Source organism: Dromiciops gliroides, chromosome 2 (assembly GCF_019393635.1).
Source record: "Dromiciops gliroides isolate mDroGli1 chromosome 2, mDroGli1.pri, whole genome shotgun sequence".
Taxonomy (NCBI): domain Eukaryota; kingdom Metazoa; phylum Chordata; class Mammalia; order Microbiotheria; family Microbiotheriidae; genus Dromiciops; species Dromiciops gliroides.
In genome coordinates, this window is record NC_057862.1 from 470,166,392 (window position 1) to 470,183,136 (window position 16,745).

At 40.2% G+C, this 16,745-nt stretch overlaps 1 protein-coding gene across 1 annotated transcript in view; it reads left to right on the forward strand.

Moving 5' to 3' along the window:
- Positions 1 to 601: 601 nt before the first annotated feature.
- SELENOI (selenoprotein I) overlaps positions 602 to 16,745 on the forward strand; it is a 51,283-nt gene continuing 35,139 nt past the window's right edge. Inside the window, exon 1 of the mRNA XM_043982419.1 lies at positions 602 to 808. Within this exon, the coding sequence (XP_043838354.1) occupies positions 749 to 808 (60 nt within the window). The 5' untranslated portion in view covers positions 602 to 748. The remainder of the gene's footprint in view (positions 809 to 16,745) is intronic.

Consider the following 16,745-nt stretch of genomic DNA (forward strand, 5'->3'; position numbering starts at 1 on the left):
TGTAACTGCTCCAAGAGCCAGGACTAGCAAGGTCAGTAGGAATCGGTGCCCAAAGCCAGTGCCTTGTCCCGTCCATCTGTGTCTCCACTAACTGGCTACGTTCCTCCCCGCCCCTAAAGGCAGGAACCACGTGCACCGAATCGCGACACGTGCGGTTCGCGGACTGCCTCTGGTGCTACGTCACAAAGACAGCCAGGCCTCCGAGCCGCTCCAGGTCCCCTCCCTCCCCACCCCAGCTGTCGGCCCCCAGGAGAGCGACCTGCGCAGCACTAGAGCTTGCCGGGAACTGAACTAAACTGATCCAACGTGAACTTTCGTCTCCTCCTATTTTCCCACTCTCCTTCCCCTTCTTTCTTTCCTCCAATCAAGTTTTTCCACAAATGAAGCGGCAGAGAAGAGGCGAAGGGCGGGATTTCGCGTGGTTCGGTCTCCTCCGATTCGTCCTTCCTTTGTTCCTGTGAACCAGGTGGACTGAGGTTGTAGTAGGGGCCGGTCGACGTCCATTTGCGTGCTGACGTATCACGGCCTGGGGCCGGTCGCGCGTGCGCCCCGGGGCTGGCCGCGCCTGCGCTGGAGTGGAGTAGAGTCGGGGCGGGGGGAGGGTAGGGGGTGGAGCTCCGAGCTTCCACATTCCCTCAGCCTTTAGCACTCACGTCGAACCCGGGCTGGTGCCGGGTCCTCCTTGCTTCTGAGGCAGCCAGGCGGCCGTCGGTGCCTCTTTCTCCTCTGCTTCCTCCTCACTTTCATCATGGCCTTCAGTTACGAGTACGTGACTCCCGAGCAGCTGGCCGGCTTCGATAAATACAAGGTAGCGGGGACTTCATCCTCCTTCCCTTCATCTTCCCTCCATCCTCGCGCCACCCGGCCCCGGGACAGGGTTGGCGGCCGCCCCCGAGGGGTTCAGTGCAAGTCTGTTCCTAACAGCTCGGAGCCTGCGCTCCAACGGGGCGCATGGGACCCTGGCCCGGAGGGTAGCGGCGGACACTGACACCTCCCTCCACTTGTCCCTCCGTGTGGCGGTGGAAAGAGCGCTGGGTGTGGACAGCGAGGTCCTGGCTTCCCGTGCACCCTCCGTCGCCTTGGGCGAATCATTCCCCTCTGGGGACCTCAGTTTCCTCATCTCTCACATGAAAGAATTGGGTTGGAGGGTCGTGAAAGGAGCTGTCCCTTACTAGCTTTGGCTCCGCTTTGCCCCCTTCTCTGAGCTGGTGCGTGACATAGGTGGGAATTCCCTGCCCCACTATTGTAGGACCCTAAATATAGAGCTAGAAGAGACCTCGGGTTTAGCCCAACCTAAACCTCCCACACTGCATTCGAGGACACTCGCTCCTGGGGTGGCAGGGAGGTGTGTGTGGGGAGGGGGGAAATGGGGAGGGGGTTGCTTCCTTTCCCTTCACCCCTGTTCCATAGCAGTCAGCTTCAGAGATTCACACATTTCTCCTAGATAGCCCCAACTTTCTTTGCTGGTGTAGTGCAGCTCAACTGAACTAGAGTACAAGTGCTAGTACCCCTGCTTTTAGAATTAATTTTCTGAAATTTTGATTTTCTGAAAGTAAAGTTGTGTTCTGACAAGAACTAAAAAATTCATGGCGGCAGACCTAATATCAATATTAAGGAGCTTAGGTTTTGCTACTTACCGCACCTACCCCCCCCCCCCCGCCCCCAGCTCCCCGATTTCTCTGGAAGCTTTCTCTTCTATAAGGGTTCGCTGAAAAGGGCAGATAGAAGCAAGATTATGTTACTTCGGAGCACTAGAAGGACCATGGGAGGAGTTCACTCCTCTGTTTTGATCAGGGCTGAACCTAACCTGTATTAGAAACCTGAGAATCGAGTTTGTTTTTAGGACACATCTGGGGAAACAGATTCCACAGTCTCTTTGGAAACCTGTGCCAGTGTTTAAAAACTTTCATTGGCAGGAAAGTCTTAATCCAGGTCTCTTGTGTTTAGCTTAATCTCCACCTCTTTGCTGACCTCTGTTCTGGCACAAAGCTGGCAAACCATGTGTGTTGTTGACTGACAGAAAAATTCCTCCCTTCCCCCTCCTCATTTTATTTTTTACATACAAATTTTTAGCAAGATATACATTTCATTTCCTTACCATAGATGCATTATCTGTTGTTTACTTAAAAACAAACTTCACTGAGTTTCCTGCATTCACCAGAAATTTTGATGTGATTTTTTTCTGTTAACCTCCCCCTCTTTAGTTTCCTAACTGATATCCAACCTGGCAAGCAAAGGTCAATTCAGCAATAGGTCAATGTTCTTCTTGGTGGCATTTCTATGTTCTTGTTACAGTGAGTTCAATAAAGCAAAAGTGTATGTGTTACATATGTGTATATATGTAAATATACAATCTGCATGTATGTTACATATATTATTTAATTTGGGGGGAAACCCCTGGTATAGGGAACACCTGATGAGTAAATTTCTTCTAATGGTACAGATTGGTATACCTGCTTTGTAAATTGTAGACTTCTTAAGAGTTGCTTGTGACATTGAGAGGTTAAGTGGCTTATCCAGGGTCTCACAGGATCTGTGTGAGAGAGCATTCATTAGTTAAGTGATATAGAAGAGGAAAATATCTGCAATTGTCTTTCTAAGGATTACACTATTAAGATATTTCTACATAGGAGTAGGGGGACCATCATGAGGAATATATGTGCTATTAGAAACAGCATTGAAGTGCCTGTTACTATGGTCTGACCTGATTATACTAACACAGAAAAAGATTGGGTTTTATAATTTTTCTATTTTCAGTCAGACATCAGCTATTGAAGCATAACAACCACACATAATGACTAATAAAAAGAGCATACCTAATGAAGAGAGTCGTGATTAGCTTTCTATAATAAGAAATTTTAATGTAAATGAACTTTCAAAACTGAAGGAAACATCTGGTGACTACACAAATATTAGTGTTTTTGATAAACTATAAATAAAAGTGACCTTCACTAAAGTACTAGTTTAGTATTTTCTCAATGGTATTGGGCAGATGCTGGATTCTCTAAGATTGTTCCAGTGGTGTTAAAATGTATAGGCAGAATAATGAACTGTATTGTTTACTAATTTATTGTTTATAGCTAAAACATGATCTTAGCCACCAGGTACTCTGAGGCGTCACACCAAGGTTGGCCTCTAGGTGGTGAATGTTTTTCAGTCATAGCCTATTCATGAATATTGTTGAGGCAAAAAGGGGTTGCACTCAATGTTGGAGGGGGTACCCATGTAATAATACCATGGAGCCTTGAAATATTGAAGTACTAAAAAAAAAAGTATAGAGAAAGAGAGAAGTTGAACTTCACTGGATCCAATCTGTTTTGTTCAGAAACTGTTTTGTATAGCAGTTGTATATGGGATTTCAATGTAACTTCAAGGATTCGAGTAGGAGATTCAGGTATTTCAATACTTTTTTTTTTTAATATTGCACCTAACAATTCTTTCTTTCTTTTTTTAAAATAAGAAATATTTTATTTAAAGTTAAAATTTTGAGTTCCAAATTTTATCCCTCCTTCCCTCCCTTCCCTCTCCCCTCCCTGAGGTGGTAAGCAATCAGATATAGGTTATACATGTACAATTACCATACTGGTCTCCTGACTTCTTATAGTTAACTAGGAATACACAACTATGAAGACATTCTTTTTTGATCTGAATAGTTGAGTTTTTCTACCTATTGAGGATGAATTTTTCTTTTTATAGTATAGCAGCTTTAACTTAGGAATGACATAGTTTCAGTTGATTGTGAACCATTTCTACTTTGTATCATTCTGTTTCAAAGAAAGAGAGGAAGTCTATTCTGTGGAGAAGGCTTGTATTTCTTTCTTTTTTTTTTTTTAGTGACTTTAATGACTTGCCCAGGGTCACACAGCTAGTAAGTGTTAAGTATCTGAGGCCAGATTTGAACTCAGGTACTCCTGACTCCAGGGCTGGTGCTCTTATCCACTGCACCACCTAGCTGCCCCGGCTTGTATTTCTTTAGTATTATTTCTTATGCTATACTATCTTCTGCTGTTACAGGGTTTAGTAATCAAACAATTTAATACTTGGCGATCAGAAGCAGTATTTTAATTCCAAGAGTATATTTGACTTTTAGAATGTTATTTAAAATACTAGTCAACATATTTGAATGCATCAAGAATCTGTGATTTTGTTGACCTGGATGCTCCCTCCCCTGATGCTGATCAGTGTTAGTATATCTTCTTCATTTTGTAGACAACCTTTTGATTGTCTTAGAACCAGTCTGTCATGAGCCTTTCTGAATTATTAGGCTGGCCCTCGGGTTATAAAAATAGTTTCCAGTTTGGTAGGATTTTGCAGAATTTACATACCATTGGTTAATGCCTTTGAGAACCCAGGACTATCTTCCCCATGTCATGATGAGCCATAGGAATAGGACTTCAGTGGATGTTGGGGGTAATTTTTTAAAAAGATGATGCCTTTCAGCAGGTTAAGTTTATCAAGAACATGGTAATTTCTTTGGTTTGTGTTTGGGTAGAGCACTAAAAACTTGGTATGTTCAATTCTCAGTTTAATTTTGCAAATGGAAGAAGACTGGATAATTCAGAATAGAAAATCAAAAGTCATTTCTTTGCCTTTGGAATACCCCAGTTCATATATTGTTGACCCATTCTGGTCAATGGCTTTGGACCCATTTAGATAATGAACAAAGGAGGTGATTCATTGATAGTAGATCTCAGTATTCCCTGAGAAACAATATTCCCATCTCAGCTGAGGACCCTGTTGGCATATTTCATGGGACCAGGTGGAAAGGGGGGTAGAATAAACAGATGGTTGAAACTATTAGTACTACTAATAAAGAGAAGGATGAGACAAATCTAGCACTGTGTGAAGGGAAAACTTCAATAAACTTCAAGTCTTTGCCTTCCTGAGTTAACATTGAATAAGGAAACAGAGAATATATATGTTACATTGGCATAAGGAGTTCTTGGTTAAAGGAGTTCTTGTCTTTTGCCAGTGCCACTATCTATAATTAGTAGAATCTGTTTGGTCTTCCCTGTTGCCATAGTAGCTTTCTATGGTAAGGATTCTTTTCTGTTTCTTATATTTTAGCCTATTTCATGTCATTTAAATTTGAGCTCCTCTCTTGGGGTACAGGGGCACTGTTCTAAGCTTCTTTTGCTGGGGGCCAGGGGCCTGATCACTGACTTTCTGCTCTGAGCCCTCAGTGACTAGAGGCTTGTTCACTGCATTGGGGTGTTCTGGCCTAGTGGATACTCCAGCTGGCAGATTGCCTTCTGTGTTGGGGCTGATGGCCTCATAACTGGCTTGCTGTACCCCTAGCCTGCTTAGCTAGGATGGAGGGTCCCTCAGCTGCTGATCTATGCTCTGGCTAAGAGCCTTCTGCTGGCTTGCCCAGATACCCTCTGCACTGTGCTCCCCTTTTATCCAAGTGAGACAAACCTTGCCTAAAGTCCTTCTAGGTTATCTTAAGCCAGTAGATTATTTCACTCTTTCTTTTTGTAGGTTCTGTAGCTCTAGAATCCATTTAGAGGTTTAATTTAACATTGTTTCCAAGGGAAATTTGGGAGAGCTCAGGCAACTTCCTGGCTTCTCTTCCTGGCTTCTCTCTAATCCTCTCCCATTTTAAATGAGAAACTGAAGGTCACAGGATCACATAGCTAGTAAGTGACTAAGACAGGATTTAAGCCACATTTTTCTCCATGGCCAGTGCTCTGTCTTCTGCATCATGTTGTTATTTTCATCTTACAGATGAGAAAAATAAGGCTTAGAGAAAACAAGGGACAAGATTAAAATCTAATTTTTCTGACTCTTAATTTCATTGTTTTTTCTATTATATCACAAAGTTGTTTTCCAACATTCAATGAGACTAGGATTACAATTTACTAATTCTCTTGATTCTTGGTCAGAAGTATATTCTTAAAAGGTTAGGTGGAGATGTAACTTGCTATTTAGGTTGTGATTTAACCTTACTCTATCATAAACACATGCCTAATGACAGAGTAATGGTCCTCTTAGGAACATTTTCCATTCCTGATTATATGAGAAAAATGTCAGGTACCATATGCTTAATTGTATATTAAACTTTTGGTTTTCAGCAGGACCCATGAAGGTAGGTGATTTGTCTGTTTGGCTTGGTGTCCAGAAATGTTAAATGATGCCATTGCATGTACTTGGATATTAATGAACAGATATTTATTGACTTCCCACTGTGTTAGTTGTTATGGGAAATACAAAAATATTAGACTTTAATGTCTTTGCAACATCCTGTAATTCACATGACTATTTTATTCTCTTTAATTGTTCTTGCTACTCATATCTTTCTTTTATTAAATAATCTTCTCAAGGCATAGTCATATGTTATAGTTGTAGTTGTAGACATAGTGTCACTACCCTGCTTCGAAACCTTCAGTGGTTTTCTATTGCTTCTAGAATAAAACTTTCAACACTCAGACTTATCTTACCATTCCAGTCTTATTTCACATTAGGCATACTACGTGTTACCTTCTAGCCAAGGTAGAGAACACCTACTCCCCTCCGCCAAACAAAACATCCCCCCCCCAATCAGGCCATGTTCAGTGCTTTCATGCATTTGCACAGGACTTCTCCAGTGCCTGGAATGCACCTTTCCAGAGCTTTAAGTGTACTCTACTTTGTATTTTCCTAAAGCACTGTATGGATTTCTCCTGTGGCCCATCACTTCCTACCTCATTTTACTTCTCTGTAGAAAGGTAGGATTGTTTTTTGTTTGTTAACTGCTTAGTATGTGCTTAAGGAATTTAATAGCAGCACCCTTCTAGAAGGTTTTTCTAGTTGTTAGTGCTTTCTTCCTCCTCAAGGATACGTTGTATTTACTTATTTATTTAAATGTTGTATTTTTTTCAGTACAGTGTAAGCTCTTTGAGGACAGAGACTGCCACCCCAGTTCCATTCCAGAGTTTGTGTCTCCAGAGCTCACCACTGGCTTTTCATAATTTCCAAGTTTTTTTTTGTGGCAGAAGCCTGCATTTACCTCTTTTTTCCACTAGATGGTGGACATGTGTCAATATGGGGGAAATAGTGTGTGTTTTTTCTTCTTGGGCTTATTTGTCCCTTTGGAAGACCTCCTTGAGTAGGGAAAGACCCAAGTAAAAAGTAACTATTAGTGTTTAACATGTATTTTGGAAGGAGCTTCACTTTGTGGTTAGGCTGAGATGTACTTTATATATATATATATTTTTTTTTATGAGGCATTTGGGGGTTAAGTGACTTGCCCAGGGTCACACAGCTAGTAAGTGTCAAGTGTCTGAGGCCAGGTTTGAACTCAGGTCCTCCTGACTCCAGGGCCGGTGCTCTATCCACTGCGCCACCTAGCTGCCCTGATGTACTTTGGTTTTAGTCATGTTACCTTTCAGTTGGGCTAGGCCAAACATTTAGCTAGTATTGAATGAATAGTCCATTGGAATACAAAATAGTGAAAAGATGGGAGTAGTTCCTTATAGAGAAGTTGGGAATTGAGTTTGTCTTCATAAGATAGGACTTATTTTTAGGAGTTTAAAAGGTGGGGAGATGGAATTCAGGTTGGAGGGAACAATATGAACAAAGCTTAAAGAGGTGAGCATGAATGAATAAGGCATATTCAGAAGAGAGGAGTAAAGAGTAGGGTTCATGTCCTGGTTTTCAAAATCTTCCATAATAAGATTCAATCTTACCTATCTTGTTTTCCCTTTTGTTTTAGTAAAGAACTTTGTTTCCCCCTATACCACAATCATTCCTATCTTCAGGTATCTTTGGTGTGGTGTGGTGTTATACCATCATTCCCTCTCTGCCTCTCCACCTTCCTTCCTTCCACTAGATGTGCAGGATTGACTAGAAGGGGAAAGACTTTGGGAAGAGTTATGTTTCTGAACTAGGGTAGTAGCAATGGGACTCAAACAAATAGGGTACTATTGCCTGGCCCTGAGAGTGGGATGTATGTGTTTAAATAGGAAAAACCACCTCTGTCCCAGTTGTTAGTGATCTCCCCCATAGCCTTTGTCCCCAAAAGTACTTTGTATTTATTTTGTCTTGATTTATCTCTGTAGGTAGTTTCTCCTCCTAGTAGATTTAAGCTCTTTGAGGGCAGGGATATTCTACCCTCCTGTCTTGCACATAAAAAAAAATTCATTAAATTCTTATTGAATGGATGAATGGTCATTAACCCACAGAAAAACTCAAGTCAGTCATCATGTGTAAAAAGCAAACTGATGTAAGTTTTCATTTTTTCCCTTAGGTACTTAGATGGATTGGTGATCTCATAGTGCAGATTGGTTCCCCTCCATACATTCTCTTCCATTGTGATTCTTGTCCTGTGTCTCCATATAGGATTATCCCACCCCTTTTGCTCTTTCCTTTGGTTATTTTAATATCTTGGGGAGGGGAGTATCAGTGTGTCATTCTGTTGTCTATTGGTTGTCTCATTTGTGGTACGTGTATCACATATCACTTTTCCACCTTCTGTCTCTCTCTATATACACATCTTTTTTTTTTTTTAAGCAAAATTTTTTGATGATAAATATTAATTTGGTTATAGACTGAATAATGGTACTAAAGCTGGATTGGATTGCCCTTGGAATTGCTTTTTGCTGATATTTAGCTCTGGGTCTTGGTGGCAAGCCTTGCCTAAAGGTTAGAGGAGGGCAATAGGATCCTGGTGTGGGGGAAAGTGGCAAGATCGCTGCTTTTAAACATAATGTTGCTGCTGTTTCTTCTTGGTGTCTGCTGTGGTCTACTTTGTAGCTGCCAGAGCTATTTCCTTTATCTTCTCTATTGTTGGTGTGTGTGTTTTAACTGCTTGATGAGTATTTTAGAAGGAACTTCATTTTACATTTAGGCTGAAGTATACTCAGTCTTTGATCTTTCTCCTGCTGCCTTTCAGTTGAGCTAGAGCAAACACTTGGATAGCTTTAGAGACCTCAAATTGGAAGAGACACTGGTCTTTTGGTGGATTTCATTCTAGTCACCATTTTCAGGATTCACACAGTAACATCCTTTCACTGTTATTCAATTGTTTCAGGTGAAAGTGGCCATGTTCTTAGTTTTGTGGGTCCAAAGTAGAATACTAGTCAGCTAGACTAAGAGGCTGCATTGTTGATGGAAAAGAATATCTCCTCAGCAGCTATCCTGTTGGTCTTTGTCAGAAGCTTTTGGGTTCATGTTGTGGTGTGACCACCAAAGCTTATCATGAATAGGGGGAGGGGTCTGGCTGTTTCAATACGTTTTGTTGAAAGGTATTTCCAGCCACTTGTGTTTGAGTCCTCCTTGGTAATATGATACTACCTGCTTGTATCTACAATATGCTATTCTTTGATCTTTGAGTTACTTGTAATTTTGATTCCTCCAGGGTAATAGTGTTTCACAGTTCATAGCCATTTAGCATTACTAGAAAAATATTGGTGTTAAAAAAGTGGATATTTTTGTAGCAGCAAATAGTTTGCAATAATTGGAAGCATTTCCCTAATGTGATCCCACTCAGTCTTTGAACTTACTCCTGGGTGATTGTCCACCTGTAGCTTTTGCTTGTATCTACACACATGTGTATGTATAATTGCATGTATGCATTTATACATTCCTAGGTATAAAAATATATAACTGCCTTGTCTGCATCAGTTATTTTTTTTAATCAGTGTTTGGGAACTCCTAGTACAAAAACTCCCTTTTGATATAGACCTGTTGGTGGAAGAGCTGATCTATATTATTCTAAATAGGAATTAAACCCAGATCTTCCTGATTTTAAGGTCAGGCCTCTATCCCTGCACCAAACTCAGATAGAACCTCCACACATACAGATTCCTGCTGGCTGCATAGTGATTGAGAGTTACATCTTACCATTATCTAGATCCTATTATGTATTTATTTATTTTGATATCTGTTTCTGGCTGCGTTTAGGAGTGTTGTAGCCTGTGGATTAATGTTTGAGACATCTTTAGTACACTATGCTGCCTCTTATGTTCATGGAAACATGGAAACATTAAAAGACTAATAAACTGGGCTGCTTTTCTAGTTACATGATGTGGTCTGGACATTCAATTTTTCCCATGTGACTGATCTCTTTTACATTACTATCAGTTTCATTGAAGAAATTTTATAGTGTTCTTGGGTTTGATGCAACTAGTTACACTATCATTTATAAATAGGAGAATTCACTCTCAATAAACTTTGATTAACTACCCACTGTGTGCTCTAGACACTGTGCTAAGCTCTGGGAATACAAGGCAAAAAGACTGAGTCCTTTAGGAGATCACAGTCTAATGGAAGAGACAAGATGCAAACGATATTCAACAGACTATATGGGGAAGGGGAATTAGCTTTTACAAATATCTTGTTTAATCCTCACAATAGCCTTATGAGGTAGGTGCTTTTATTATCCCCATTTTAGAATTGAGGAAACTGAGGCAATTAGAGTTAAGTGATTTCCCCAGGATCACACAGTGTCTGAAGCTAGATTTGAACTCAGGCTCTGTGCTCTATCCACTGTGCCACCAGCTTCCTCTGTAGCTATAGATGAATATAGAAAGATATAGATATCCTTTATATACAAGATAAATTGGAAATAATCAACAGAGGGAAGAATTGGGAAAGACTTCCTGTAGAAGATGAGATTTTAGCTGGGACTTGAAGGAAGCCAGGGAAGGTAGGAAACAGAGATAAGGAAGAAGAGCATTCTGGTGGACAGCAAGTGAATATGTTTGGAGTTGGGAGATGGAATTTTTTGTTTGAGAAACAGCAAGGAGGCCAGTGATGTCGCTGAATTGCAGAGTGCATTGGTGGTGTTGGTAGTGTAAGAGGTAATAGGACTGAAAAGATAGTGGGTGTAGCCAGATTACGAATGGCTTCAAAAGCCAAATAGAAAATTTTATATTTGAACCTGGAGGTGATAGGGAGTCATTGGAGTGTATTGAGTGTGTGTGTGTGTGTGTGTGTGTGTGTGTGTGTGAGAGAGAGAGAGAGAGAGAGAGAGAGATATGCAGAGAGACAGACAGAGACATGGTCAGACCTGCACTTTAGGAAGATTAGTTTGAGAGCTTAGTGGAAAGATGAACTGGAATGGGGAGAGACTTGAGCTAGGGAGACCAACCAGCAGGCTATTGCAATCGTCCATGCTTGGGAGAAGGGGTAGTATATGAGAGATGTTATGACAGTAAAATTATCAGGACTTGACAAATTGGATATAGGGGGTGAGAGTGAAGTGTGGAGGATGACTGCTAGATGGTGAGCTTAGGTGACTTGGGAGGATGGTGGTACCATCTCCATAATAGGGACATTAGGAAGAGGGGAGGGTTTTGGGGAAAAGATAGTGTGTTCAGTTTTGGACATGTTGAGTTTAAGATATTTGTGGGAAGTCAGTTTGGTTCAGTAGTCAGTTGGAGATGCAAGATTGGGGGTCAGTAGAGAGGTTAGAGTTGAATAAGTAGAATTGAGAATCATTGAAGCCATAGGAGTTGGAGTAGGAATAAAGTTAATAATAATGTTTAATTACCAATTCCAAAATAACTTTTTTCTTTCATTCCTCATTCTTCTTGACCTTTTGGTGGTATTTGACATTATTGACTACCTTCTTATTCTTCCTTTGATTTTTTTTGTATGTGACACTATTCTCTTGTTTCTTTTCCTGACTGCCTTTTCTTTCAGTTTCCTTTTATGGATCATCATTTACTTTCTATCCCATAACTACAGGTGTTCCTCAAGGCTCTGTCCTGGGCTCTCTTCATTTATCCATGTTCTCTTTCCCTATAAACTCAACTTCTGTGGGTTCAGTTGTCTTTTTGCAGATGACTCTCAGAGCAGTATATCCAACCCTGTGCTTCTGCATTACTGACTGCTTATTGGACATTTTCAGTTGTTCGTGGGCACCTTAAGCTTCACATTCTCAAAATCAAGCATTTATTAAGTACCTACTCTGTGCTAGGCACAGAACAGAAAATTCATTATCTTCCTCCCCATATCTCCTGCTTGCCTTATCTTTCCTGTGTTTGTTGAGTACACCATCCTACCAATGAATCAGATTGTCAACTTTGAAGTCATTCTTGGCTCATCTCTGCACTTTTTTTTTTTGGGGTGGGACAGTGAGGGTTAAGTGACTTGCCCAAGGTCACACAGCTAGTAAGTTTCAAGTGTCTGAGGCCAGATTTGAATTCAGGACCTCCTGAATCCAGGGCCAGTGCTTTATCCACTGTGCCACCTAGCTGTCCTGTACTTTCTTTAAAAAAAACTATTATTTTTAATTTTTCTTCCAATATTTTAATTATTTTTAGTGCTATTTTCTTTTTAAATTTTGAGTTCCAAATTCTTTCCCTACTTCCCACTCCTCTCCCACCCACTGAGAAGGCAAGCAATAGGATATCAATTATAAATGTGAAAACATGCAAATTGGAATTCCATATTAGCCATATTTAAAAAACAAGCAAGAAAAATAAAATGAGAAAATTATAATTCATTTTTCACTCAGAGTTCATCAATTGTCTCTCTAGAAGTGGAGAGCATTTTTTCATCATGAGCCCTTTGGAATTGTCTTGGATCATTGTATTGATGAAAATAGCCAAGTCTTTTACAGTTGATGATCATTACAGCATCACTGTTACTGTGCATAGTGATCTCCCAGTTCTTCTCATTTTACTTTTCATCAGTTCTTGCCATGTTTTTCTGAAACCATTCTCTTCATTATTTCTTATAGCACAATAGGACTCCATCATAATCATATGCCAGAATTTGTTCAGCCATCCCCCAATTGATGAGCATCCCCTTGATTTCCATTCTTTGCCACCATAGAAAGAGGTGTTATAAATATTTTTGGGATATAGACCTAGTAGTGGTATTTCTGGGTCACAGGATATACACAGTTTATAGCCTTTTAGGTCTAGTTCCAAGTTGTTCTCCAGGATGATTGGACTAGTGGGTACCTATTTTTCCCTGATCACTTTCAGCATTTGTCATTTCTGATAGGTGTGCAGTGGTACCTCATGGCTGTTTTAACTTTAATTTCTCTAATCAATAGAGATTTAGAGCATTTTTTCATATGACTATCATCTTTCCTCTTTCTATTACATCCCCCCTACCCGGATAGTTGCCCAGTCTTGTAGATTCTTCCTTTCCAGCATTTCTTACAGATGATCTCTTCTTTTCCCTCATGGACACCATCTTAACATCTCTCACCAGGGTTGTTGTACTCATTTTCTACTAGGTTTCCTTGCCTCAAGACTCTTCCCTTTCTAATGAACCTATCATAAAGAAAGGTGTGACTATGTGTTTCCCTCTTGCTCAGGAAGCTCTCTGCCTATCACTATTTATGACCTTTAGAATGGAGTACAAACTGTCTAGCTTTGAAAGCCCTTTACTGTCCAGCCTTCTTCCACCTTTTCAGGCTAATTGCTCTTGATTGTCCTTTACTCACTACATCTTAGTTAAGTTGGATTGCTACTATATCTGTAACAGCATTTCACCTCCCACTCTTTTGCATAGGTAGACCCTCCATCCTCACCTATGCCTCTAGACCCCCTTGTTCCTTTCAGAGCCCAACTCAAGAGCCACTTCCTACTTGAGGCTTTTTCCTGAGCCCTGCAATTACTTTGTTTATCTTTTGTATTTACTTAAGTACATGTTGTTTCCTCCCAATAGACCGAGATTATTGAGTGCAAGGGCTGTTTCATTTTTGTCTTTGGATCCCCTTCTCTGATTAATATATAATATACTTTGGATACTGGACCAGGAGTAAGTATGTCTTAGGGGTAGAATCAAGGATAAGAAGGTAATTGGTCAGAGGAGAAGGGAGAAGAATCTCCTGGGTGGAGAGTACTGTCTCCTGACTGTGTCTGTACCTTTGCCCCTGACATTGCCTTGCTGGCAGAGGGATTTGATTCACTCTGCACTGATAAGAAACATGTTGCTTTCTGACTCATGCTGTCTTTGCTCTCTTTGGGTGCAGTCCATAAAGGTCTTTGATGTTTTGAGGTCAAATTCTCATTTCTAATCTCTAATATGATGCCATTATTCTGTGCCTTTAGTTCAGAGACGATGGGATTTTTTTTTTTTTTTTTTTGGTTTTTGTGTTATCAATTCTTGGCATAGTACTTTTCACATAGCAGGTACTCAGGGAATGTTGGTTGAAAGCTCTAGGTGAATTTTCTTATATTCTTCCTCTCCATGGAAAATGAAAAACCAACTTGTAAAATAGTCCATCCTTCAAATGCCCCAACAAAAAGAGTAGGTTAGACAGTGACCATTTCAATCATTTATTCTGCTGTGTGTAAAGCTAGGGCTTATAAAGCATACAAAGAAGAAGAATATGATGTATTTCCTGCTCTCATGGAACTTACAGTCTAGTAGGAGAGAGAAGACACAAACTATTATACTTTATTTGAGGTACAAGGTGGTGTGGCTTTTTCAGAGGAGGGAGAGATTACTTTTGAGAGACTGAAGGAAGGTTTCATGGAGGAGTTGGTCTTCAAGCTGAACCTTGAAGGAAGATAGGATTTGAATAAGCAGAACTGGAAGTGGAAGGATATTCTAGGCAGAGGTAATAATAATATAAATGAAGATTGGAAAGAGTTGGGTGTGTTGGAAAACCATCTTGGTTCATAGGGTATGAAAAGACAGTTATGGAGAAGGGGGACAAAATAAAGGGAAGGGAACAAGCATTTAAGCACATACTGTATATCATCACTGGGCTAAGGGCATTAGAAATATTATCTCATTTGAGCCTCAACACCCCTGGGAGGTAATTTCTATTATTATCCCCATTTTACAATTGAGGCAGGCAGAAGTTAAGTAACTTGTCCAGGGTCATAGCTGGCAAGTTTCTGAGGTAGGATTTGAACACAGGTCTTCCTGACCTTCCAGGTTCAGTGCTCTATCCACTGTGCCACCTAGGGGAAGGGAAGATAATAAGTCAGTAAAGATAAATGGGACCAAGTGATAGAGGATCTTGGATGTTAGATGAAGGAGCAGAGACTTTGGTAGATATGAGAGAGACATTGAGGAATGTTGAGCAAAGGAATCACATGATCAAAACCGTAGGAGGATTTATTTGGCAATAATGCGTAGGTTGTATTTGGCTGTGGGAGGAGGATGGAGGTAGCTGATACTAATTTATTCCAAGTGAGCAGTAATGAAGCCTTGAATTAGAATACTGGCATTAGGGATGGAAAGTAGAGGATAATTCCAACAAATTCTGGAAAGAGATAGTATAGAAGTAGAAACTAGGATTTAGGGACTGATTTAATATTGATGGGAAAGGAGGCAATCAAAAATGACAGATTGCTAGCTTGGGTGATTAGGAGGATAAGTAGTGGTATTAACAAAAATAGGGAAGTCATGGAAAGGAGTTTGATGGGGAAGATTAGTTTTGGTTTTGAATATATTGAGTTTGAAATATAGTACTATTGGAAATTCATATCTGGAATCTGGAAAGAAATCAAGACTTGGAGAGTAGTAACATTTCCAAGCATAGAAGATAGTTGAAGCCACTACTACTGATAGAAAGAATACATTAACTTGTTGCTTAACTAAGGAATTGGAAGTGTGTTATTTGTTATTCAAGGAGACACTAAAATAAGGGCAATTATTTCTGAAGTACAGAATCAAATATTAAGTGCTCAGAAATGCTGAGCATTTAATGGTAATGCTCTTGAGGCTTCCTTGTTGCTGTAGGCTCCAGTGTCTTTACATCTTGGGGTTTTAGCACTTCATGGCTCCAGAAGTATTTGGAGAGGAAAAACTGAGTATTTCCTCTACAATTTGAGAAGAGAAAATAACAGGGGACATTATGAGAAAGCAACTGTATAGCAAGTAAGATATCTTACAGTATAACAATAAATCCTTTTGTATATTGGAAGAATAGTATATTCTGGCTTATGTGAAGGATTTTTCTTTTCTTTCTTTCTTTTTTTTTTTTTTTTGGTGAGGCAATTGGGGTTAAGTGACTTGCCCAGGGTCACACAGCTAGTAAGCGTTAAGTGTCTGAGGTCGGATTTGAACTCAGGTCCTCCTGACTCCAGGGCCAGTGCTCTATCCACTGCGACACCTAGCCGCCCCAGGATTTCTATTTTCAAAGGTGATATTAAGACATATGGGCATAGGCATGAAATTATGGAATTGTTTAAAAGGTGTTTTATCTTTTGGCATCTTTTCTTTCTTGGCTCATCTAGTTCTCATTCATTTGTAATCTTTTTGTGTGAGTGTGCTAAAATGAAGTTAATGACATGCCATAAATGGATTAAAATATAATAAAATATTCAGAACATTAATATTTTGACCATGATTTAATATTTATTTGATTCAATATCTTGAGAAGTGATGGGATCTCTCTCCTTGGAGATTTTCAAGCAGAGACTATGTGACCACTTGGAATAGGTATGTCAGCACGGGCATTCTTTGGTGAATAGATTGGACTAGATGGCCACTGAGGTCCCTTCCAACTCCCACATTTTATGATCTGATTAAAAAAAATATTTCAGGATTGTTGGCTAATAGAGAAGTCCAGTAGAATGTAGGCTAACAGTAAACTTACTGCTTAGACTTATGCAGTACTTCTTTTCAGTTTATAATATAATGAACATATCCAGTGCTTTTGATGACAGGATGAAGGCCTTGTTTTTCCTTTTTTCTTTTCAGTTAATCTGACTGTATGCCTCGGAGGGAGTGACTCCTGAATATGGGGATCAGTCTGGGCAAATGCCTCTCTCTGATGTTTTGTGTTACAGAGGATTTTTCTATCCAAAGACATGGTCTGCTTGAGAGTTCCCAGCCTGATTTTT